This window comes from Microtus pennsylvanicus, chromosome 2 (assembly GCF_037038515.1).
Source record: "Microtus pennsylvanicus isolate mMicPen1 chromosome 2, mMicPen1.hap1, whole genome shotgun sequence".
In the NCBI taxonomy this organism is placed as follows: Eukaryota; Metazoa; Chordata; class Mammalia; order Rodentia; family Cricetidae; genus Microtus; species Microtus pennsylvanicus.
Genome location: NC_134580.1, coordinates 30,685,722 through 30,712,992, shown reverse-complemented (window position 1 = coordinate 30,712,992; position 27,271 = coordinate 30,685,722). Strand labels below are relative to the sequence as shown.

Genomic DNA, 27,271 nt, shown 5'->3' with positions numbered 1-27,271 from the left:
ACACAAACACACACATAAACACATACACATAAACACACACGCACAAACACACACACACAAACACACACACAGACACACACAGACACAAACACACACAGAAACACACACAGAAACACACACACACAGGCACACACACACAGACACACACACACACAAACACACACACAGACACAAACACACACAGAAACACACACACAGACACACACAAACACACAGACACACACAAACACAAACACACACATAAACACACACGCGCGCGCACACACAACACAAACACACACACACAGGCACACACACACAAACACACACACACGTGCACTGAGAGCAGCCATAAATGAGAAACACGGGGTCTTTGGGACAGAAGAGAAAGCATGGGTTGGAGCCACCACAGAGATGGGGCTGCAGACCACACTGCAGCTGGTGCTTATGGCCGAGCACTCACTGGGGAGCCCTAAGGGAGACTCTGCTCCTTTGGGCTCCCAGGATGACTCTAAGTGGATAACCACAGGAAGTCCTACATGAGGAACACACGCAAGCCCCTTAAAGCTACAAATACAACCAAGTGGGGCTAGCTTTTGTTAAAGTGCATTAAGCTGACATCAGGAGTCATAAATCTAGCACTTAATCAGGAGTAATGTCATTTTCCAGCACTGTGATATCCTGCAGTTTTCTTTCCCAGCAGAGGGGAGCATGGCATCATCTGGAGATGTTGCTGAGCTGACCTCGATGGATGAGACCTGGCCCTCAAGATCCATGAGAAGCTGCCTGGGCTTACTATTCTATTCCCTCACAAAAATATTCAAGCATGTCCACTTCCCAGGGGAGGATTAACGTGCACAGGTAATTGTAGAGGACAATGGAGCTGCTCACAATACCCTGCGAGGCGCTGGGACAGCACAAGGGTGAGGGGATACCTGTGTGTCTGCCTTGCAGTAGAGAGGGAGAAAAGATGGATTCCACCCAGTCTTCCCCACCATCAGGTCGGTTCTCAAAACTAAATTGGAAGTTGCACCAACATGTGTCTCAGGTACTGTGAGGGCTGAAGTTATGTTTAAGTTTAAATTACTGAGTCTAAGAGATTTATATTTTAAAAAATGCTTCTAACCTGTAAGCCCCACTTACAGGGATAACTTCCTGGAATGCTGGGGCTCTTGTTCATGTAGGACAACAAGTCACGTGTTCTCACTTCTCTAAACAAGGTTGGCGGCCCCAACTGCATGGGATGTGCTCCATCACAGGTAGGTTGGAGGCACAGAGGCAGGAAGTACAGCTGGATATATGCTTGCCTCTGATTGGACGAAGGCCGGAAGTGCAGAGTCTTGCAGGGTTTGCCTTTATAAAGCCCCTGGCTAAGGTAATTTGGCCCAACACTCTGGAAATCCTGGGTAGGGACCTGGCCAGAGTCCAGAATCCCAGCCAGAATTTAATAAAGCTTGCTTCAAATATCTCAGAAACTGTGGTCATAGTCCTATTTTTGCCTGTGTGATTACCAGTACTACAGATGCAGTGGGAGTCAAGATCATGATTGGGAAACCCACAGAGACAGCTGACCCCAGCTTGCAGGAGCTCCCAGACTCTAGACCAACAGCTAGGGAGCCTGCATGGGACCAACCTAGCAGTGGGATCAGAATCAGTCCCTCGTGCACGAGCTGGCTTTTTGGAACCCACTCCCTATGGTGGGATGCCTGGCTCAGCCTTGATGCAGGGGCAAGGAGCTCGCTCCTGCCTGAAATTGATATGCCAGGCTTTATTGACTCCCTAAGGGAGGCCTTACTCTATTTGGGGCAGGGGCTAAAAAGAGGTGTGGTGGAGAGAAAGGGAAGAGAAGAGAAAGGGGAAACTGGTTGGTATGTAAAATAAATTTTAAAAAAACTGCTACAAACAAAAAGGCAGCAGTTACGAAGAGTCAGTGAACTAAGTGATCACTTCACAGTCTCAAAGAAAGGGTTTTTGCTATTGTTGATATCTGTGCTGAGCGGCCCAGTACTCCATGCCTGTGTCTCACGCTGCCTACTGGGTCCTGCGCCAAGCCTATCAGACAGGGGCACGCTTATCTCTGCTCTTGTTTAAGACAAGGACCAAGAGGCAAAGGAAGGTAGCTGTTTTCCCCACAGGGTCCCTCAGCCAGGAAAAAAAGAGTCAGATGTGAACCCAGGTCTCCAGAGGACTTTTGTTTTCCCTGGCCATGGGAGGCAGCCTCCTACCTTCCAACTCTTCCTTCTCATAGTGAACGTTGAGGGTTGTGCTGGTCCCGCCCTGATCCACCACAGCTTCCTCATCTGGTCTCTGTTTAAAAACAGATATGCAAATGGTCACAGGAATACATGCATATTCATTCTCCAATGCAAACGATCATGGAAATACACGCATATTCATCATTCAAATACTCCAAACCACAGTATATACCAAGGCTCCTCTGAGATACCTGGAGGGGGAAGCAGTGGTTTATATATATTTTTAAGTTGGAACCTCACATCCCCTTGAGATGCAAATATGGCAGTCATTCTCTTTCCCAGGCTGTAACATTAAATAACCATGCCCCGAGATCACAGATGTGGTAGAAGGAGTTAAGACTGAGCAGCTCCATCCTCTCCAATGGCCCAGTTACACATCTGCAAAGCCAACTCGAGCAGGCACTTGCCTTGAATGGTGACTGCCCCTCACTTCCAACTAACCTAACAGCCCCCAATTTTTATGTCCTAAAGGCATACTGCAATTCTGCTTAGCAAGGAAACAGAGATGTGGGGGCTAGAGAGATGGACCAGTGGTTAAGAGTGTGTATACTCTTGCCGTCTCCAGCCTCTGACTCCAGCTCCAGGAGATCCAACACCATCTTCTGGGCTCCGTGGGGCAACTGCACTCGTGTACACACACTCACACACGTGTACATAATTCAAAACAAAACAAGCCAGGCATGATGCACTCGGAAGGCAGAGGCCAACCTAGTCTATAGAGCAAGTTCCAGGTCAGCCAGTGTTGCATAGTGAAACTGTCTCAGAGAAGAAAGGAAAGGAAAAGAGAGATATTTTTAAAAGACTCTAGCCCCATACACAGCACAGAAACATTCACATGGTAACTGCTCAGTAAGACTTTTTTTTAAGATTTAATTTAACTTTATTTTATGTGCATTGGTGTTTTGCCTGCATGTATGTCTGCGTGCAGGTGTCAGATCTTGGAGTTACAGACTATTGGGAGCTGCCATGTGGGTGCTAGGAATTGCACCCAGGTCCTCTGGAAGAGCAGCCAGGACTCTTAACCACGGAACCATCTCTCCAGCTTCCAGAAAGTCTTTCTTAAAAGAATGCTGTGACCCAGTCCCCTCCTCCTTCACAGGCATCGGGCCACTAAGACAAACACACTCAGTGCTACTCTGGACTTACTTTCCCTTTCCCGGCATGAGGCTCCAACTGGGCTACTTCACCACAGGGACACAGGCACACTCTCACTTCCACGTGGCCTGTGCACACTGCCAGGCTTGGTGCTTCCCCCAGCTCTTTAGCTCGCCAGGATCGCCCTCCAGGTATAGCTCAGATCTCCAACTCACTCTGAAGCCCCCACATCATCAAGCCCATCTACGCTCACCCCCCCAACACAATGCTGAAGACAGGCAATCCAGTTCTCCAGTGAGACGATATTTTAATGAGATTAACATAGATATTCTTAGAGAAATAGAATGTCAAATGTCAATTCGTGATTAATTTGATAATTTACTTTTGTAGATATTTAAAATTACATATTACTATTATGAAAAATATTTAAGAGATAATATTAAGTTTTAAAAGCAAAGTGGAGAAAACTGTGATTTGCTCCATCTTACCAAAGAAAAGGGAGCTGGAACATAAACGCCTGGCTAGACTTTAGAGCACAGGGCTGGAGAGAGCTCCACCAGCCGCCACATGACCTGCACACACAGGGCAGGTGTTCACAGACACAGACACACATGAATAAAAATACATCTCTTCCAAAGGGAATTCTCAAAATAAAAAACCAAACAAGCAGATGTGAAATTGGTGGTGTGGCTATTTCAGAAGAATGATTCTAAGTCAGAGCGCATAGAGCTGGAACGCGGCCGGCTGGGGCTGGCATTCCAACTCCAGATCAGTTCCTGGCAAAACAGAAGACAAAGAGAAACCAGGACAAAGTAGCCAATTGCCCAAGCAGTACACATTCCCAAGAACAGACAGACAGACAACTGCAGCAAAGATCATAAACTGCTTTTTCTCTTTTTTGGCTTTTGAGAACAAGTCTTTCTCTGTAGCCCTGGCTGCCCTCCCACGGGCTGTCTTGCTTCAGCCACCCTGAGAGCGGGATTAGTGTGAGCCACTGCGTGGAGCCCCCTGAGCGGCCTGCAGGCAGCACGCCCTTGGTGGCAGCACTCACACTGGGCATCGGCATCTGAGGGCACAGTGTGCTGTGCGGTGACTGTGTGAACTGTGTCATCCCCAGGGTGGCTGAGAGGAAGGACTCTCAAAGGGTTCGCAATGAGACATGAGAGCAGAGACAGAAGGTAAATAAAAAGGCTACGTCTTTCTCACGTGGAAGGTGTCAGTGAAAACATACGACACATCCTTTGTCCATAAATAGCTTTAAATTAGTAGATATTTTTAACCTCTGTCCTTTCAAAGGCCTATAATACATGATCAACCGTAGCTGGAAGTATCATCGGCACCAAGATTATGACCTCTGAAAATATCATTCTCTACTTAAAGAAATCAGAGTTTCTTGAAAACGAAACGAAACAAAACAAAACAGCTGATAGAAGGGCATAGTGGCGTCCACCTTCAAACCCAGCACTTCAGAAGCAGGAGCAGGAATATCTGTGACTATTACAGGCCAGCCTGGCCCACACAGTAAGACCCTCTCAAAACAAAACAAAAATTGGCTGGCTACAGGTCTGGAACGTGTTTGAACCCTTCCCTTTTATCAGACAGTAAGACAGCAAGAGCAGCAGACACACGGCCACGGGCACCAGCAGCCGCCAACCACAAGTAACCTGCCCTTCAGTGTGGACCGGATTTCAGTAGGCCACACAGAACAAATATGCTAAGATCCGTGAGTCTGCACACTGTAACTTCTAACAAGAAGCATTGTCTGGCCTGTGCAGGACCATGGGTTCAACACACAGACACACACACACGCACACGCACGCACACACACGCAGACACACACACGCACACACACACGCACACACACGCACACACACACACACACACATGCACACACTTTCACACACACACACACACACACACACACGCACAGGCACACGCATGCGCACACACGCGCACACATACACACACGCACACATACACACACGCACACATGCACACACTTTCACACACACACACGCACACATACACACATACACACACACACGCACACATACACACACGCACACATGCACACATACACACACACACGCACACATACACACATACACGCACACATACACACACGCACACATACACACACACACGCACACACACACACACATGCACACACTTTCACACACACACACACACGCACAGGCACACGCATGCGCACACACGCGCACACATACACACACGCACACATACACACACGCACACATGCACACATACACACACACACGCACACATACACACATACACGCACACATACACACACACACACACACACACACACACGCACACACACACACTTGAACTGATCAGCCTTCTTTGAAGGACAGTGCTATCAAGGCAACTCTTCACTTGGGAAGGTGACAGTTTGTCTAGGCTCTCTTCCACGTGTACCAGAGCAGATGAGAGAGGCTTTTCATTACAGAATAAATGAAAAATATCTTTTAAAAATTCCCAAACACCACTTGAAAACCGCTCGCGGACTGCACAGGCCTTCAGTGGCTGCCAGCGTGGCAACGAGAGACAATGAGCTAGTGGGGACTGCGGTATAAATCGTCCCTGAGTCTGATAAGCATCTAAACCCAAATACGAATTCACCGAGAATCCAGGGTTCTCACAGGGTTTCACAGAAAACACCACCATGGAATACAGTCAGCAACACTGCACTCCGTCCACTCAGCCGGGTGCCATCAGCACAGCGCCATTAGCACTGGGATCGCCAGCTCTTACACCATTTTCTGCTACAGAAAATTCAAGCAGGTTAAACAATAAGCCTATTAGATTTTTATTCAAACCATTAGCTGTTTCTTTTTAAAAAAAAATTGTGCAGGGCCAACAAGATGGCTCAGCAGGTAAAGGCCCTCACCACCAAGCCTGACAACCTGAGCTCAATCCTTGAGACAGGACCCGCACGATGGAAAGAAAACTGACTCCCCCACGTTGTCTTCTGACCTCTACATGGGCGCCATGGCATGTGCATGTGTGCACAAGCATACAAAACAAGTAGATAAAAAACGTAATTTTAAAATATGTCTAGAAGCCAGGCGGTGGTGGCGCACACCTTTGATCCTAGCACTTGGGAAGCTGAGGCAAGGATCAATGGGTTCCACACCAGCCTGGGCTATGCAGTACACAGCCAGACCCTGTTCAAAAGCAAGGTCTGCACAGCTATTGGGATTGCCAAGAATCTAGGACACTAGTAACAACAGACCTCCCTCTTTGCTGTTGGGGAAAAACACAATTCTGCAGCCACACTAGAAGACAGTTTCTTCCAAAAACAAATTCTTACTTTATAAATCAGTGTTGATAGTTACCACCCAAGACTTTATTATTATTATTATTATTACTACTACTATTATTATCATTATTTTGGCGGTAGTGGAGCACACCTTTAATCCCAGTACTCCGGAGACAGAGGCAGGCAGATCTCTGTGAGTTCAAGGCCAGTCTGGTCTATAGAGCTAGTTCCAGGACAGCCAGGACTATTACACAGGGAAACCCAGTTATAAAAAGTTTTAAATCAACACAAAAACCTGAACATAGAAGCATGCAGAAGTTTTATTCATAATTGCTAAAATTTAGAAGCAACCAAGATGTCCATCTTGGTGAACAGATAAACTGTGGTCCATCTAGACAATGGAGTAGTGTGGGCATGAAAAAGAAATGAACTATTAAGTCATAAGAAGATAATGCCTTAAATGCATTTTATTAAGTGAAAGAAGCCAATTCAAGAGGCCATGAGACCTGGAGACACAGGACGGTGGCAAAGAGCTGGCCTGGCATGAGGCCCTGTGCTCCATCTCTAGCACTGCACAGAGAGGAGAAAAGAAAACTGGGAAAGAATTATTAACTCTCCATAAACTTTTAACCCAGTGTGGTAGCACACTCCTGTAACCTCAGAACTCAGGAAGCCGAGGCAGGACAATCACTAGTTCTAGGGAAGTTGGGTTTGGGGTGTTTTGTTGTTGCTTTTAAGAAAGAGAGAGAGAGAGAGAAAAGAAAAGAAAAAGGAAAGGAAGAAAATTCCATGTACTGAATAATTCCAGCCCTGTGATATTCAGGAAAAGACAAAGCTATGGAAACAATAAAAAAGAAGAATGTAGGGACTGGAGAGATGGCTCAGAGGTTAAGAGCACTGACTGCTCTTCCAGAGGTCCTGAGTTCAATCCCAGAAACCAAATCGTGGCTCACAGCCATCTATAATGAGATCTGGTGCCCTCTTCTGGCATGCAAGCATACATGGAGGGAATGTTGTAAACATAATAAATAAATAAATCTATCTTTAAAAAAAATGAAGAAGAATGTACTGGTTGTGATGGTGCATATCTTTAATCGCAGCACTCAGGAGGGCAGAGGCAGACAGGTCTCTGTTTGTTTGTTTGTGTTTTACTTTTTTTATTAAGCTATACCTTTTTCTCTGCTCTACTCCTTTCCATCCCCTCCCTTCTACCCTCGCCCATGACCCCCACACTACCAATGTACTCAAGAGATCTTGTAGTTTCTACTTCCCATGTAGATTAGATCCATGTAAGTCTCTTTTAGGGTCATCATTGTTCTCTAGGTTCTCTGGGGTTGTGAATTTTAGGCTGGTTTTTCTTTGCTTTATGTCTAAAAGCCACTTATGAGTGAGTACATTTTATATTTGTGTTTCTGGGTCTGAGTTACCTCACTCAATATGTTTTTTTCTAGATCTATCCATTTGAACTGTGAGTTCAAGGCCAGCCTGGCCTACAGAGTGAGTTCCAGAACAGCCAAGGCTACAGGGAGAAACCTTGCCTGGAAACCTTCCTTCCCCCTGACCAAAAAAGAAGAGCTGGGGGGAGAAGCTAAAAGGTCACACACAGAGCATTTGGGGGAACGGGAATGAGTCTGTATGGTCTAAGCATGGGGGGCCCATGTCATCAAACATCTAAGCCTACAGAATGTCCTGCACTAAGGCATCACCCTAGTGCAAGCTACGGACTTAGCACAAAAAGCTGCTCTGCTGGGGAAGTGGATAATAAAAGAGGGCAGGCAGGGGGTGGGACAGGGACCAAAGAGAATGTTCTGTGCCCTCTGCAGTGTACTGTGAAAATAAAGCTGTTTGCTGCAAAGTCTCTAAAATCAGAACAAAAATGGGACATATGGGCCAAGTGCCAATGCGAATGGTGACGAGGCCACTCGCGGTAAGCGAAGACTGCTCCCCTTTGGACCACGGGCTGGTGTGGTGCAGGCCTTACAGTGTAGAGACACACCGAAGAATTATCAGATGAAGCTAATGTTTCAGAGCCAAGCACGATGTTCACACTTGTAATCTAGATGAGGCAAACAGATGGCCATGAGTTCAAAGCCAGCCTGGTCTCTATAGTGAGAACCAGGTCTGGGAGGCTACACAGAAAGACCCTGGAGAGGGGTGGCAGGAAGAGGAGGAAGGAAAAAGACTGAAATTGGCCTATATAGTATTTCTTTTTTTTCGACATAGGGTTTCTCTGCTTAACAGCCCTAGCTGTCCTGTAACTCGCTCTATAAACCACGCTGGCCTCAGACTCACAGAGATCCACCTGCCTCTGCCTCCCCAGTGCAGGGATTAATGGCGTGCCCACTGTGGCTCGGTTAATCTTCAGATACACCTTTTAACCTCCGCACCTCCCTCAGCCCCATATGATGAACACCATTTCCAGCGCACAGCAGCTCTACTTGCAGAGAAGCTGCAGAGTCCACAGTCTTCCCTGCAGAATCATTTTCTGTTCTTTTTCGTGTGCACGAGGGGCTAGGAACCACGTTTTAGTGGAAAACAACTGACTTTACTCACATGCGCTCTGCTTACCTAGCTTATCTTTCAGGTCCTGAGTTTCCCCTCCCTCCTGCTCTCCCTCCCTTCTTGCCTTCTTGATTTGTTTTTTAAGACAGGGTCTCAGTATGTAGCCCTGGTTAGCCTGGAATTCAGAAATCTACCTGCCTCTGCTGGGCTTAAAGGCATGTACCACCACACTCAGCATGGAAACACACTGTCATCCATGAGTGTCCCCTAGAGCCCAGCACAGTGGCCTACACTGAACCCGGCATGCGTCCCTGTTAGCTCCAGGACAGGTGTCACTTCCTGACCAGGACAATGCCAGCACGTGACAAGTAACTTCCAATGAGCAACATTAGTTTCTGAACTCGTGGTGTGTGTGTGTGTGTGTGTGTGTGTGTGTGTGTGTGTGTGTGTGTGTGTGGTTTCTCTGTGTAGCTTTGGAGCCTGTCCTGGAACTTGCTCTGTAGATCAGGCTAGCCTTGAATTAACAAGAGTTCCACCTGCCTCTGCTTCCCAAGTTCTGGGATTAAAGATGTGCGCCACTACCACCTGGCCTACTTTCTGAACTCTTTATGTTATCATATAGTCTCTTGAAGCCAGGTATAATTTTATATGGAGGTAATTATTAATGTTGACTACCAAGTTACTAGCCAGCTAGAGCTAGTCTCCAAGCTGATATTTAAATATCCAGCATCACTTATAATAGTTGGTACCATCTAAGCAGACAGCTGGCATAGCACAAAACAAGGTGCCAATAAGGAGAGGGAGGAAGAGAGGTAGAACTTACAGATTTCTCTAAGACTATAAATCAACAGAGGTGGGAGGGAGGGAAGGAAAGGGATAACTGATACAAATCCATTATAATCTCAAAGAATAAAATTAATTATAACAATTTAAAAAACACATCTTCAACATTATATATGTATATATACATATCTATATGTGTGTTATGTGTATGTATGTATGTATGTCGTTGTGTATGGAGAGAGAGAGTAAAGTCAACTACTGGAAAACTTCAAGCTTTCTTATCTTGGTTATCCAGAGCTGAGCTCACTGACAGATGTTCGTCCTCTTTGTCCGCCAGAGGAGCAGTCACTATCCACATCCATTAGCAGCTGGAACACTGAAAAGGCCACACTGGAATATGAACGTGCGTCCTGGCTCACATAAAGTCATGTTTAAAAAATAAAAGAAAAAATAATTATAACTAATTCACAGAAATTTAAACAGAATGGCTGATTATATTCCTTTATTTATAATTTGTTGTTGAGACAGGGTCTCTCTATGTAAACCTGGATGTCCTGGAACTTGCTATGTGGACCAGACTGGCTTTGAACTCACAGAGATCTGCCTGCTCTCAGGTACTTTTTAAGGTATGGTAATTGTTTGGAAGTTCCATCCCAAGCCCCCTCTCCTGGGAGTTGTCTCAGTCCAGACTCCAGCTCCAAGAAAGACCACCAAAAGATGAGCCTCCCCAGAGATGCTCAAGACCACACCCACAGGGTATTTAAACTGCCCCACAGACAACAAACAGTGGTTTTCTGGTCTTCCTTCCTTCTCCTCTCTGGGGGGCTGGAATGCCACCTGGGAGCGCTGGTATCCGTTCAACCCCGGCTTTCTCTAATTCGGTTTGCTCTGACTTAGACTATTGCAGCAGCAGAGAGGCTAATCAGGCTGCAAAACCTTTTCAGTTAGTAATCCTGTGATGTGGCCTCAATACATTTTAAAAAACGCCCTTCAGCTGGGATTTGGAGCCTGGAGAGAGACAGAGAAGAAACAAGATGTGTGTTCATTCTTGATGCCAAGTCATGGGCACAGGGTGATTCACTATGCAAATGTTTCTCCTTTGATAGACATTTGAAATGTTCCCCAAATTTCAAGCATATGCCAAAATTGTCTGAAATTGTTAAGTTTAAAAGAAAAGAAAGACTGGGCCTCCTGGTTTATGCCTGCTGCAGGGGCCACCCAGGCCGGTTGTATTTGCCTCTGCCACCATCACTGTCCACAGAAAGCAAGATTTACCAATGTGGAGTCCATGAATTTCTAGAATACCTGTGGATGCTTCAGAGGAGGGGGTGGTATGTGTGCATGTACGTTTGGTGGTATGGGAGGCTGCCCACGACTTTTACCAGAGTCTCAGAGGGCCTTGTGACTCAAGAACGATTATATTCACAGGAAACACATTAAACACGCTTAAGAGAAAAGGAGAGGGAGGGCAGGAGGGAGGGAAGTAGTGAATTGGAAAAACAACATGTAAAGTAATCCTCTTTTTATATTTTCTCTGAGTGGCTCATGAATTATGCCTCCTATTAAGCCTGAACTGGATGGTCCCAGGGATTAGTTAGAGCTGAGGTGGCTAATTCAACTAAAGCTTTGACACTGGGATGCTGGAGAGTCAGTTGCTAAGCACTTGCTGTTCATATAGAGAACCAGAGTTTGCTTCCCAGCACCCAAATCAGGCAGCTTTCAATTAACCACAATAACTCCAGCTCCAGGGGATCTGACACCCTCTTCTGGCCTCCACAGGCATGTGTGCTCGCAAGTGCCTATGTGCGCAAGCACACACACATACACAGAGACAAATACACACGTACACATAAACAAAAATGATAATAAACTTTTTAAATTAAATCATTGATATTGCATGGCATGTCTTGAGAGATAAAGTGCTGTTTATAATCCTTAAAAAATTGTCTTTTCCAGGAGAAAGCTCCCCAAACTAGTTATCCAACACTGAGAGGTCAGCTCTGAGAGCACATACATACAGCCGACATGTGGACCGAGCAGGCTGTATTTATACACTGTGTGTGTTGTGTGTGTGTTCGCGTGCACGTGTGTGTGTGTTTCTGGGGGAACAATTAAAGAAAAACAGACTATGATGTGAGAAAGAGAGCAAGAGGGTGAATGAGAAGGGTTGGAGAGAGGAAAGGAAAGGGAGCTGTGACATGACTATATTATAATTAAAAACATAAAAATTATTACTGAAGAAAATGAATGAAGCAGGACACCGTGACACATCTTTAATCCCAGCACGCAGGAGGCACAGACAGGTGATCTCTAAGTTCAAGATCAACCTGGTCTACAAACTGAGTTCCAGGACAGTCATGGCTACAGAGTGAGACCCGGTCTCAAGAAAAAAATGAGTCTGATTTTGGTAAATTAAAGCCTTGCTTTCAGTAATGAACAAAGAAAAAGACAAAAACAGGGCTAATTATTATTACATAATGCCCTAACTCCTAGACACAGCCAAGAAGCTGCAGGGAGAATGAAGGTTGTGGGCACAGGCCACGTAGAACCCCTTCTAGACACACTGACCCTGCTGGCTATTCTGGACTTGTGCCCAAATGAACTCCATCCCTCTTCTGGTACGAGCATCCCAACTTTATCTCAAACACCTCTTCCATCCCCACTCCACCCCATGGAGCCAATGTTTTCAGTCTTCAGCTGCGGCACTCCCCGCAACCATCATTCGCACCCAGAACAACATCAAGAAAGCTTTTGCTGAGTGCTGCAGAGTGAGCTCCAGGGCCCCCAGGCGAGCACTCCGCACAGAGGACATCCTCAGCCCTACCTCCTGGGTTTCTAGTCAACCAAAGAACAGGAACTAATTTCAACAAAAGGCTTACTTACGCCTACCAGTTTTGCTACAGATATCACATACTTAATCTTCACAAGGTCCTAAATCAAGACAAAGTAAGATCTCACAGGAGCCGAGAGGGGTTACAAGGTTCAAGTTTGTTATTAATTATGTATTGATAGTGCCCAAAGCAAAGGAAGTGGCCAATTTTGAGTGTTCCAGAAAACTAATCATGGATTCATACCCACAGTGAGACCAGCTTGAGATTCACATCGTCTTCCCAAGCCGTCAATGCTCCAGGACCTCACATACACAAGAGTCCTTTTGCTCAGCAGCTCTCCAGCCGTTTCCGGCCCCTGGTCCATCTGCCTCTTCACCTGGATTCTGGCCCTCAGTGGAAGCCTGGCCGCTGAGCCTGACCCAGCTCTCTACTTTTCTTGCACATGTCCAACTTTGGCTTAGAACAAAAGAAGCCAAAGAGGAGATCTTTTTGGTGGCTTTCTGAAACAAAGAGCCGTGCAGTTCTCGAGCGTGAACTCTGTGGATGACAGCCATGTGCCTGCCTCACGTTGAAAGGTTGGACATGCCTGAGTGCCTTCACTAACTTCCTCACTGCCTACAAACACCGGTCCACAAGGCCTGTGGCAGGAGTCGTGAGCCATGAGCTTTCCTGTCCCTCGCACCCTCCAGCAGTTTGCTGGGAAAAAAGACTCCACAGTGGCTCTGCCATTCTTCCCTTGAACCCCACTTAGAGTCGCTCCTAATTAGCACAGACTTGGAGAATAATGGCTCTTGGAGAGATGCCCATCTGATCCCCAGTGATCTGAGAGTTTGTGACTTTACCTGGCAAAAGAGAATTAAGACTACAGCTAAAGGTCACATCACTGATAAACTGACCTTCCAAGAAGGCTGTTGGAAATTATGTAAACTCCAGAGTAACTTCCTGTAATCTAAAGCATTGTAAAGCCAGGTGTGGTTGTACTCCAGCACGTGGGAGACTGAACTAGAAAGAGCACAAGTTCAAGGCTAGCCTGGTCTACACAGTGAATTCCAGGCCAGCCTGGTCTACACAGTGAATTCCAGGCCAGCCTGGTCTACACAGTGAATTCCAGGCCAGCCTGATATACACAGTGAATTCTAGGCCAGACTTGAGCCTTTCTTTTTGAGGTTGTTGCGATGGTTTGTTAGGTAGGAGCACTGGTTGCTTTTGCCAAGGACTTGGGTTTAGTTCTCAGCACCCACATAATTGTTCATAACCACCTGTAACTACAGTTCCAGGGAATTCAATGCCTTCTTCTGGCCTCTGGGGTAACTGTACATACATGAAGCATCCACATGCATGCAAGGAAAACTCTCAGCCATGTAAATATTTTCCAAAATTCATCCACAAACAAAAGAGGCAGAGAAGTAGAATCAGAGAGGAAGATTTGAGGGAAAATTTTCGGCCTTTAAGACGTGATTTTTGGCCCTGAGGCAGGAAGAAGAGAAGGGGAAACGAAGAGGCAAAGAACATGGGCCAGTCTTAATCTAACAGGATGGGAAGGGACAAAGAGACTCTGTCCTGAGGCTTCCAGAACCACAGCCCTGGCGACAGCTTATGCTTACAAGCAAAGGCATCAGACTCCCACTGCAGAACTGTTCCCATGTAGACATAGGTAGTTTGAGTCACTCTGCCTCTGGTAACGTCACGGAGGCAGTAAGAGGCCAGTGCAGTGTGTGTATTTGGACTCCCTAACGACCACAGCTAGCGTGAACTTGTTCTTACCTTATGGGAAATGACCAAGGCTCCTAAGGTGTGCTGCTGTAACCTAGCAGCGCATTTAGAGCCGACTTGCTGCTTTTCCTTGTGTTGATGGCTACGGGCCCTGGTTACCCTGCCAGGGCAAACAGCACTGAGATGGGTATCTAAGGCTCCTAGGAAGGAAACGTGCAGCCTGAGCTGCCCCGTTTGCTGCCCACGGCTCTGCTTGGCCCGCAGCTCTGCTACAAAGCTTCCCAGCAGAGCTGGCAGGGCATGGCAGAGGGTACCCACAGCCACCCCACCCACCTGCTAGGAGAGGACGGGGGTCGGCTTGTTATTCTGCAATGAGGTGACAGGGCAAACTCCATCCAGGATTGGCACTTTTGTTCAGTAGTGTTGAGCAAATTCTTATCATCTGCTTACCACAAACCGACCATGACCCTTGGGATGCCAATCTGCTCTCCCTGGAGCCGCTCGTTCATTTCTTCAGCAAACAGGTACTGTGGTCCTGTGCCAAAGTCAATGAACACTAGAAGCCACAGCTCCTTTGGGAACTCTTGTCCTGCGTGGTTGTTCCCAGTCTACCGTAAGAGATAGGGGCATGCTCTTCCAGCCGGCTGTACGCTTCAGCCATCGCCCACACGCCAGGGTTTGGCACCGTCTCCTGGCTGTTTGTTTAGCCAGAGTCTCACACAGCCCAGGCTGGCCTTGAACTATCTATGTAGCCAACATCCATTGTGAACTTTTTTCTAGATTTATGTGTTGAGTGCTTTACCTGCACGTATATGTGTGTGCACTACTTGTGTGCCCAGTTTCAGAAGAAGGCATCAGAGCCCCTGGAACTGGAGTTATGGTAACGAGCCACCATGTGGGTGCTGGGAATTGAACTAGGGTACTCTGCAAGAGCAAGAAGTGTTTTTAACTGTTGATTCATCTTTTTTCAAGTATTACACCGTGTGTGTGTCTGTGTGTGTGTGTGCACGTATGTATAGTGTATGCAGGCATGTGCTGCCATGGTGTACCTATCAAGGTCAGAGGACAACTCTGTAGAGTCTGTCTTTTCCTACCTTTATGCAGGTCTCACAGTTCAAACTCAAGTGGTCATACTTGTCCAGAAGTGCTCTGTCCATTGTTCCATCTCCCTGGCTTTGACCTTGAACTAATTCTCCTGCTTCTACATTCCCAGTGCGGGGATCACAGCCATTTGCTCCCATGTCTGTCTCCGGGGTTTGGAGTTGGTACAACTGTTATGGCACTGGTGCACAGAAAAGCCAGGCTTCTTTGCTTTCCTTGTCACTATTTCCACGCTCCCTCGACGTCCCGTCGATGCCCTTCTGTTCAGTGTCTCCACGCTTCCTGAATGTCCCACCGATGTCCTCTGTCCACTGCCTACATGCTCCCTGGACGTCCCATTGATGCCCTCTGTCCACTGTCCCCACACTCCCTGGACGTCCAGTGATGCCCAGCACTACCTTACCTGGACGCCGTGATGCCCAACCTCCCAGTCCTTCCAGCGCTTCCTTCTGGTCAATTCTGAAAGTGCTGTTCAGCAGAACTGAGAGGCTGTCGGGTGTTCTAGCACAAAGTAGGGCTTTCCCTAAGCTGTCTGGTTGCTTTCTATTACTCCCAACTTGTAAGGACTTGTCAGTAACACCTCAGAGAGCTTAGCAAGGTGGATGATGCAGGCCACGTTGACACAGCCTGCATCATGCCAGCAGCCTCGGGCTGGCCTCCCTCACTCCAGCCGGCTGTACTCCAGTGCATTCCTTGTGTGCCTTTCCAAGCTCTTCTGGTGCTCACTCAGGGCCAGGCGCTGCTCCAGATGGCAAGACAAACAGCTGTGGTAACGCACAGTAGTTGAGGGCACAGCCTTTGGAGAGCAGCGGCTCTGCCCTTTCTGGAAGTCCCTTCACCTCACTGCATCTCCATTTCTTTGTTTACGCAGTGGGACCAATACAGGTGCATATTCTCAGGATGACAGGAAGATAACGGGGATGTGAGGGTGGGCAGTGCAGCCACAGAGTGCTTGCCGGGCATGTGTGAGGCTCGGGTGCAATCCTCAGCGCTGTCACTAAAGAAAGGGGAACACGTGGAGAGCAGCCAGCATGGTGCCCGGCACATAGAAAGCATTCCCTGCTCACACAGCAACAAAGGGAAGATCGGGCAAGTGGCAGGAGCAGAGTGGACACATGGGAGTGCTTGGCGGGGGCAGTGGGCAGAGGAGACCGAGTGGCAAATCCTGGTGGAGCTCCATGGAACCAGCTCTGAAGGCCAGAATGGAATTTCCTCAGAGAAGAGACGGGAAAGTTGCTGCAGCTCGCTAACCTGAGCAAAGGTACCAAAGAACGAGGAGCTTATGAGTGTGCCACTAACAGCCATCTGCTGCTCCGTGCAAATCCTGTTAGTAGACCACGAGCTCCTAAGAGAAAGACTTCAGCCTCCCGAGCCTTCCCCTCCAGCAGCCAAGCACTAACTGGACACTGTTAGTAGACCACGAGCTCCTAAGAGAAAGACTTCAGCCTCCCGAGCCTTCCCCTCCAGCAGCCAAGCACTAACTGGACACTGTTAGTAGACCACGAGCTCCTAAGAGAAAGACTTCAGCCTCCCGAGCCTTCCCCTCCAGCAGCCAAGCACTAACTGGACACTGGGCGATGTATGAGACAGGGTCACCAGCGCACCCTGCCCTCCTGAAACTTCCTCAAGAAGACAGCAGGACATCAAAACAAGAAGACTCATACACAGTGTGCTAGGGAGGAACACAAGAGCATCCTACGGAGCAGTGTGACTCAGGGTGGAGGTCAGGGGAAGCTATTCTTCGGGAGATGCAAATGAGTCATGAGGACACCGAGCTGAAAGAGTGTCCTAGAAAGAGGACACATCCCCGAGCTGTGAGGGAGCTGGTCATACTAAAGAAACACAAAGCCAGCCAGAGTCGGAGTGCGCGGTGAGAGAGAAGGGCGTTCCCGGCACAATGGGCAAGGCTGCAGTCATGTCCAACCTTGGTAAGCCACCGCAGAGTTAGGGTTTTATTCTAAAATTCACTAGGAAGCCGCTGGCAGGGGTCAAGTGAGGACATGATCTGGCTGGCATTTCTAAACCCCGCTGGCTGCACGGTGGAGCCGGCTGTGAAGAGAATCAAAGGGAAAAGCCGGAGTCCACCAGAGAAAACTCTAGTCTTGGGATGGGGGATGAGATGTCTGGAAGCTCTCTGCTTCCATCGAGTCACACAATCTACTCTCTTTGCAAGGTCCAGCTCTCTCAGGTGGGCACACAGGGGGCTTGGTCACTAAGGTCACTGCCCATTGGTTGACTATGTCTCCTCCAGGCCATTCCCACTTCCTTTCCTCTTTAAGTCCCCATTCTCCTCACCTTCTGAAATCTCAAGTTCCTGTGTCTAATGCCTGACATCACGAGCACCTGCTGGTCCCTCCCTTTTCTCTCTCCACTCCGTGACCCACAATAATAGTAGCTCAATGTAAAGAACATATGTATTGTCTGTTCAGAAACCCAAACCACCGACCATCAGCAGAAACCTAAGGGTGCCTATGTACTGGCCATAGCCCGCACACATTCAGCATGTTAGACACAGGGTCTGCTCACATCCGAGCTTGATCGCCCACAGAAGCCAGAGAAATCTTTCAACAGAGGAAATCTGAGCAGGACTAAAGCTCATCATGACTGCTCTTGGTCCTCAGGTAAATATCAGCTTCTTCAGTGGGGGCCAAGGTGTCTAGCTGTTAGGAACCCAGGACACACCCCGCCATTTCCTCCTTGCTCCCTGTGGCTCCACCCTATGTCCTTGCAGAACGCGCCCCCTATCGGCCACAGGACTGTTGTACACCCTCTCCTCTGTTTCCAAGTCTCTGACCTCCCCTTTCCTTCAGCTGAGAGTCATTCTTCAGACCTTTGCCCATTTTCTTCTTAGAAAAATCTCCTATGATGTGCGTCAACGTACACTCACAGGATGGTCTGAGAGGTGTCAAAGCACCTGATTTTATAACAACACAGTTCCTTGTGCAGATCTTCTGAGACAGGGTCTCATTATGGAGTCTATGTGAACCCCAAACACATGATCCTCCTGCCTCAGGCTCCTAGTATTTTGTGTGAAATGAAGATGGGTGACGTACTTGTCTCACAGAATGAAGACCTGGACGCAGACCTCAGCACCCATGGAAGCAGGCAGCATGTGCTCGTCTGTAAGCCCAGCACTGGGGGTGGGGGTGGGGCGAGTGGGTGGGGGAGACAAGCAGATCCCAGGGGCTCACTGGCCGGCTCAAATGGTTCCAGGTTCAGTGCAAGAACATGTTTTCAGTAAATAAAGATAGAGTGATAAAGATACCAGTTATCAAACTCTGGCCACCAAACACACACACACACACAGACACACACAGACACAGACACACAGACACACACCCCCCTCCACACACACACAAACACAGGCTGGGGATAGGGCTCAGCAGCAGGGTGTCTACCTTTAAGTAAGAAGGCAGTCCATCCCCAGCATTCTCAATGGCAAAACAAACAAAGCTAATTCTCCTCCTTTCCCAGCAGCTGGGAGGAGCAAGATCTTGGCCTCTTTTTGCTTCTGTCTCCCAAACAGAAGCTGACTATAACATGGTATGTCATGAGATCAGAAATGGAAAGATTTCCCAAAAATCTCACATCTATTTATTTTGGTGACTGGCAAGCAAATAGTCCTGCCAGGAAAGAAGAGGAGTAGGGAGCGTCACAACCGTGTCGCAACACTCAGGAAGTTTCCCCTGCCTTTCCCAGACCCCACAACCATGTCAACCGGGCATTTGCTTCCAAAACCCACCACCCTTCTGCAACAACATCGTCTCGGTTCCCCTCCCTCCTTCAAATCCTCTTTCCAGGGCAGCAATCACATCTGATCCGGGTTTCACAAGGCGGGTGGGTGAGAATTCAAAAAGCTACTACTCGCTTATTAGGGCTCACACAATAAACCGTGATTCACAGAGTCCTTAAAACAGCCCTGTGAAGTAAACCGTACAAACATTACTATTTCCATTTTAATAGATGGGGAAACTGAGGTTCAAAGAGGCAAGTAGCACGCACAAGGTGAGAAAGCCTAGAAGAAACAGACCGGGACTTGAACCCACACACTCTTAATACCTAGTCCAAATGCTTCCTAATATTAACCGCCCCTGCGGTTCCACCATCAACTACTTAAGGCTGGTGGTGTCGTTCCTGGCTTCCCTGGTCCATGTGCAATCCCTTCCTCAGAACTTATCGGCTGTCTGGACAGCAGGGCGCCGATACACAAAACCGGCCACATTCTCGGGGTCTTTGCAAGGCTTCCTCTTAGCCACCGAGGAACCAGAATCAAAACACAAAGACCCGCGAAGGTCCCCGGATACCCTCTCGACCACCTAAGGTAGAGAGCGGGGCAAGGCCAGAGGCCGGCGTCTGCCGCCAAAGGGGACCCGCGGACAGAGGTCACTGGTCCGGGACACCGGGCTGCAGGCGATGCGGGGGGGCTGCGGCGGTGCCGGCGGCTCAGGGTTCCGGCCCAAGGTCACCCTCCCTGGCCACCCTGAGCGCCCCCTGGCGTCCCACGCGCCCCCCCCCCCCCCCGGCTCTCGGGGACACGCCCGGAGCCCCGGCTGGAACGGAGCCGGGCGGTGGGCACCCGACCCAGACTGAGCCGGGGAGGAGCGGGAGGCGGGGCCCACCTGATAGCTGAGGACTCCGTCCGGCTCGTTGCTCCCGGCGGGCATGGCCGGGCGGAGCCCGGTCTCGCCGGTAGATTCCAGGTTGAGCAGCAGCAGTCCTCGCCCTCTGATCCCGTGGGAGCGGATCGCACATGCGGCGACCCCAACCCTGAAGCCAACGCTCAACCATCAACCGGCGCCACCTTCATAGCCACCAGCCGGCGAGGCGCACGCCACGACCAATCAGAGAGCGGACCGAGCAGCCAATCGGAGCGCGGAGCACGGGTGGACGCTATCTGGCAGTATCCTGAGCTACCAGGAAGAGGCCAGGAGGGCGCCAGAGAGCCAACCCCTCCCTGGGCCGGTTGCCTTGGAAACCGCCTCCCTCTCTCCCTCAGGGTGGGCTGGGGGTTCTGGGCTCAGAGGTCCTTTCAACTGCCTACTAGGAAGGAAAACCACTGCTTCTGTTTGCATTGCACCGACTCTGGGAAAGTGCTGGGTTTAGCTATTCGGATTTTCTTCCTCGGATGATGGATTTTTAAATTAGGAGAAAATCCCTCTCAGAAACAAAGATGGCAGGAGGAAGCAATGATGAGAAGAGGGGCTTCTTAATTGGCTTATTAACTCCAGACTGAAGAGCGTTAAAGAGCGCTGACAGGCAGCAGGCCCCTCCACAGGCTGAGACTTAGGTCTACCTGCCTCTAAGCCTGACAGCAGACAGTGGAGTTTGAACTGAGGATAATTTCAACTCGTCCTTAAAAAATAAGAACATAAATAACAAAAAAGGATAAGAAAAAAAGCCCTAAGACAAATTACTATCTAACAGCAGAACTAACAGATCTGAGGCAAGGTTGGAAAATGATGAGTAACACAGTCAATTCCATCTGGTTTTAAAAGAAAGCAAAGTTAATCCTCTGAGCGAGTCTTAAGAGAGAGAAAGGGCCCTTTGTCTCATAGGCACTATCACTTGAGCCTGGAGGTGATTCCACACTGTTGGTGGCAAAGCGACCATGCAAATCATTCGCAGCCTCTGCCAAAGCTCCAGAAGGGAATATGACAAGTCCAAGTTCTATCACTGTGGTGGTGCGGGCCTACCGTCCAGTTTAGGAGGCTGAGGCCGCAAGAAGTTCAAGGTCAGTTTAGACTCCTGGTGACACCCTATCTCAAAATAAATGAACAAATAAGTCACAACTTCTGCATACCATCCTTTGTCTGGAACCAGAACTGGAAACAAGACTGAGCCTTGATGTCCCTGGAAAGGGACTATATACCTGGAGAGATGGCTCTGTCTAAGAAGCACTTCCTATGAAAGTTTAAGGATCTGAGGCCCCTGCCCAGAACCTGAGAAAAAAAGCTGGGTTTGGTGGCAAAAGCTTGTAACCCCAGAACAGGAGAAGATAGAAACCGTGCGTTCTGGAGTTTGCTGGTCAAACAGTATAGACCAATCTACCAGGAGCTCCATCTATTGAGAGGCTCTGTCTTAACAAATAAGGTGGAAAGAGTTAGAGAGATGGCTCAGCAGCAAGAGAAGCTGTTGCTCTCATAGAGGACCTGGGCTGGTTTCCCATGGTGTCTCACAGCCATCCACAATGGCAGTCCCAGAATCGGTCCACCTCTTCTGGTCTCCTCAGACACCAGAAATGAATGTGGTTCACAGACACACATGCAGGAGAACAACTGGTGCACATTAAAAAAATAAGTAAAGAGCTATTGAGACCTAGACCTCTGGCCTCCCCATGTGAGTCACACAGGAATGTGTAAAACACACGCACGCGCACACACACACACACACACACACACACACCATGCACCTTTATTTCTGATCTTCTATAAAAAGCCCGCTGCCCAGTTTCTCATCTCACAAACAATGATTTGTGCCTCTGTACTCCACACAGCCGCTAAGGATGCTGAGCATCTAGAGGACTGCAAACACATGTGCACTTATCCAATCTACTCATCAATGTATGGAGGTCCAGCAGGACATTATTATCTGAGTTTCATCAGCAGGACCTACATGAAATAAAAAGAAAACCAGCTCTCGTAAGCTGTCCTCAGGCCTTTACATGCGCAGCATGGCTGGTGTGTGCACACATCTTATTGAGCTGAAATAAAGAGCACGCCAACAGCTCAAGTCTAGAGTGAAGATTAAGCATGGTAGCACGTGCAGAGTAGCCACAACCAGGCCAACACAAAAGTGCTGTCGAAAGGCGCAGTAGAAGTGAGTGTTGCCTTAGAAAATGCTCTTGTCGACTGTGGAGCGCTGGGTACTGAGTGCAGACTTCATTTCCCTGTATAACAAAAAATCAGACCATTAAAGGTTTTAAGGAGCCCCTCTACATACCAGGACCTAGTGATATAAAATGTGTCGTTCATTGCAGTAGCCGTGGTGTCTCTATCCTCTCTGTTTCACTAGTGAGAAAGCAGCATCACAGGAAAACTAAACAACGTCTTGACCAGGCAATCACTAAGCAGGGATTCAATCAGCATTTGTTGATTACAATGGCTTTGCTGAGATCTCATGTACCCAGACCTGGTTGTTCGGTGCTGGGGAACCAGCAATGAGAAAAGTTTGCCCCCTTGGGACTTAGGGGTTAGGTTAGGGTTAGTAAGTCAACAAGATCATTCTGTAAGTTATGACAGCCACTGTGAAGGAAACTGCAAGGGTATGTGACAGAAGGAACCTGGTTATGTGACAGGGGACGCATCTCCGTGGAGCTGAGGACAATGAGCCGAGGTGAGCCTGGCTGGTCCTGGAGTTCCAGGAGGATGTGCTGCCCCATCTTGGAAAAGCTGCCAGAGGGTGGGATGGTTGATAGGACAACCCTGAAGCATTAGACTGGCCCTGAACAAAGGTGGTGGCCAAAGGGAGAATGTCCCTGTTACCTCCCCGCCCCATAAGACAGGTCTCACACAGTAAGAGGGGCAGGGCAGGGCAAGGGATCTGATTTCCCTTTAGTTCAGATGTGGAGGCAGTGCCCTGGCCCTTGACTTCAGGGTCCAGAGTCCCATCTTCTGGCCTGTACGAGAATTACAGAAGGAAAGTAGGCCAGAGCCAGAGCTGCTGAGGCTGAGACCTCTCTCCTAGAGCTCATTTGGTCTCTCCTTCCCAAGCTGGGTAGCTGCCTTGCTACCAGGAATCAGGCTTCTAGCTCCCAGCACTCCCTACACTGGTGTAAAAAGTGCAAATGGGCCCTGGAGCAGGTGGAGAAAAAACATTCAACTAAGAAACAGCATTAGCAGACCCCTGGAAGGGGAGTAAAGTGGACAGGAAAATACAAAAACACACACACAGAGACAGAAGTCATACAGGCGCATCAAATTAGCAGGACACTCGATGGGTATGACCTCATCTAATCCTTGCCACGCCTCTGTGAAGTAGATTCTCTCATCCCATTTCACATTTGAGAAACTGATGCTTAGAGAAGCCATGCCCCAGGTCACCCAGCCAGAACAGTAGGTTTGTGGAGATGCCAGCAGCTGAGGCCAGGTGCATCTGATCCAGGCAGGAAGGCTCTTGGAAGCCCTGGCTTCCCTGTCTCGTATAGACCCCACCCTCTCTTTCTGTCCTCCAGATGTAGTCTCTGCTTCTCTCTGCTCTTTAACATCGGTGGTTCACACACTTGGGGGAAAGAGGTTTGTCTTGAAAGCCCTGATACATGACAAATTGTTTAAGTCTCTCTCTGTATACAAAGCACACAAATTTGCAGTGTGTACAGACATAGCTGGGGACGAGGATGGTCCTAAGATACTCACCGGTAGGCAGGTCTATCCCTGTGCAAACATGTAAGGTACACTGCGCACAAACGGAGTCTACTAACACAAATTAAGAGGACTACCGTGTCACTCCGCGACACAATCCTAAAGGACCACCGTGTCCACATGTCCTACCCTCAACCAAATGTCGTTATGTGTGAGTGTGTATGCATGTGTGCGTGTGCGAGTGTGAATGGAATGCGTGTGTGTATGTGTTTGCATGTATGTATGTTTGACTATAAATGCATGTGTGTATATGTGTGACTGTATAAGCATGTGTGTATGAGTGACTATGTATACATGTGAATGTATGTGTGTGTATGTGATTGTGTATGCATGTGTGTTTGTGAATGCTTGTGAGTATGTGAGTGTGAATGTGAATGTATGTTTGTATGTGTTTGCATGTATGTATGTATGACTATAAATGCATGTGTGTATATGTGTGACTGTATAAGCATGTGTGTATGAGTGACTGTGTATACATGTGAATGTATGTGTGACTATGCGTGTGTGAGTATGTCTGACTGTGTATGCATGTGTGTGAATGTGTATGTGTGTGAGTAAAGTATATGTGACTGTGTATGCATGTGAATGTATGTGTGACTATGTATGTGTGTGTACGTGTGATTGTGTATGCAATTGTTGGTGACTGTGTATGCATGTGTGTGTGAATGTGTACGCACGTGTATGAGTTTGTGTGACTGTGTATGCATGTGTGTAAGTATGTATGGATGTGTATGCATGTGAATGTGAATGTGTATGCACGTGTGTGAGTTTGTGTGACTGTGTATGCATGTGTGTGACTGTGTATGCATGTGTGTGTGAATGTGCATGCATGTGTGTGTGACTGTGTATGCATGTGTGTGTGACTGTGTATGCATGTGTGTGTGATTGTTTATGCATTTGTGTGTGACTGTGTATGCATGTGTGTGTGACTGTATGCATGTGTGTGTGAATGTGTATGTGTGTGTAAGTATGTGTGAATGTGTATGCATGTGTGTCAGAGAGTGAGCATGTGAGTGTGACTGTATTGGCTGGTAGCATTTTCTTCCTAGGAGACAAAATGACAAAAATGTGAGAAACAAACATCTGAGAAAATGTTCTATAATTGCAATCAATTTTTTCCATCAAAATCATCTTAATTTTTCCTGTTAGCTTGCTTTTCCGCTCCAACCAGGGACCTCGCCTACATGAGGCAGGTGTTTCTACCTCCAGACTACACCCCAGGCTCTCCAGCTGAGCCCTATGCCAGTTTTGTTTCTTTGGTTTTTGTTGTTTTGGTTTTTTCTTGTTTCTCCCCGCTCCCCACCCCAGCACTGAGGACTGAACTCGGGGCACACTGGACATGCCAGACAAGCAAGCAAGCATTCTATCAACCGAGCTACATCTCAACCCTTCGGTCAAGAGAAATGTTGTCTCTTGATATTCCTCTTAATTACACATCTAAGTCCAAGAAAAGGCTGGAGAAAAAGATGGATCCAGGAAAGACTTAATTAGGGCTTGTTCGAGTGCAATCTAGAAGCACTTCCTGTGGAAGAGAAGGGGACAGGCTTCTTTGTCATGCCAGAAAGGTTAAGCAGGTGCATGATTTGTTTTCAGCCTTTGCCAAGTCCCAGCTAAGGAGATGAGAGAATGCAATTGTCTTTGTTCACAGCATGCTGCCAGCCTGGAACACTGCGTGTCACAGGAAAGAAAAGCAAATACCACACACACACATCCCGAGAGGAGAGCCAGCTCCTGACTGAGAACCACTCCCCCTCACCATCAGCATCATCCAGAGAGCTTCCTTGTGCCCGACTCCTTTACACCTTGCTCCAGACTAGCGACTCTGAGATGAAGTGCAGATACAGAGCCAAAGCCCTGCCCCACCCCCGCCTTCTTTGCAACCCTGATTGACAAGTCTAGACAGAAGCAGAGGAGGGAAAGGGGAAGCAGAACAAACAGAAAAACAAGTCCTGGAAAAGTGTCACCTGCAAGTGGGGCCCAGAGGAAAGGCACTGTGGAACTACAGGACCCTGACGGGAAGCACGTCGGGCATTTGCAAGACGCAGGTGTTCCCAAGGCATCTCTTGCCAAAGCTCTTGATACCAAATCTGAGCCCTTCTATGTTATGCTAAACACATTTGTCTTATCTGTTTCTAACCAAGTGTAACCCTGCTCAGAAATGTTTGTTTAAAGTAGTTTCGCTCTGAACCTTATCTTCCTGGGGTGAGATCTGTTCTACTTAGGCAGGAAGTTCTTGGCTCACTTCTAGCCCTCTGGCCTGGCCTGGCCTGGCCTTAAGGTGGCAGCAAATCCAACCTCTGTGGAGATCAGAGGCAGTGTGTGTGTGTGTGTGTGTGTGTGTGTGTGTGTGTGTGTGTGTTGGTCCTCCTTGCATGAAGGAGGGAAGGAAAAGAAGAGTTTCATAGTTTCATATTTAATATTTGCCTTTTGACTTTTAGGTGAAATGCAAGTTGGGTTGATGCTGTCTTCTTCTACCCACCTAGCAGTTCTGAGCTCACACAGTAAGTGACTGCTGAGAACTACTAGGGCAAAGGTACTGGGCTTCACATGCCATCTCCTTACAGTGTGGCAATGCAGTGGGCACAGGACTCGGCAGGGCTCTGTGGTCTGGGCAAGCCGTCTGCTCCTCCTGAGTTCCCATGTACACTACCAGCAAGAGGGGAAAGTACAGGAGACAGACATGCTGAGTCCATGTCAGTGTCTCTACCTTTGGACACAGTCGATGCTGGGGACCACTGGGACCTCAGGATGTCCAGGAGGATGCTGCCATTGCTGCTGATATTAGGGTGATAGATTTTGGTAGTGAAAGCAAACCTTTAGGGGTTTGGAAGGATAACCTGTAAGGGAGTGGATGGTCAGTAAGAAAACCCCTTCCTGGTAAGACTGTCCTTATTGCAGAACACTGAGCAAGACAATCCCTCTGTGACCAGGCAGTTCCTTCTGGACCTGATTCAGAGCCATGTTCCCACTGCTCAGGCCAACCCAGGGTTGCCTGAGACAGTGGCTGAGCCACAACTCTGTGTGGTTTCTTTGCCAAATGAAGTCATCTGAGACAAGGGGTTCCTCCCCATCGCATTGGCCCGTGGGCCAGCCTGAGAGGCATCATCCTGATTGATGGTTGATGTGGGAAGACTTAACCTGCTGTGGGTAGTGCCCCCCTTGGACAGGCGGTCCTGGGGTGCATAAGGAAATAGACTGAAGCAACTATAAGAGAGCCAGCCAGCCAGCCAGCGGCTAAGTAACCTCCTCCGTGATCTCTGCTTCAGCTCCTGCCTCCAGGTCCCTCCCTGACTCTGCACACACCTTTGATCCCAGCGCTCAGGAGGCAGAGGCAGGCAGATCTCTGTGAGTGTGAACCCAGCCTGGCCT

General features: G+C 48.3%; 1 protein-coding gene across 1 annotated transcript in view; it reads right to left on the bottom strand.

Moving 5' to 3' along the window:
- LOC142843396 (electroneutral sodium bicarbonate exchanger 1-like) overlaps positions 1 to 20,356 on the bottom strand; it is a 37,077-nt gene extending 16,721 nt beyond the window's left edge. The window contains exons 1-3 of the mRNA XM_075960696.1: positions 20,165 to 20,356; positions 15,539 to 16,796; positions 2,205 to 2,286 (exon numbers count right to left, since the gene is read on the bottom strand). Coding sequence (XP_075816811.1) covers positions 2,205 to 2,286; positions 15,539 to 15,685 — 229 coding nt within the window. The 5' untranslated portion in view covers positions 15,686 to 16,796; positions 20,165 to 20,356. The remainder of the gene's footprint in view (positions 1 to 2,204; positions 2,287 to 15,538; positions 16,797 to 20,164) is intronic.
- Positions 20,357 to 27,271: the final 6,915 nt, after the last annotated feature.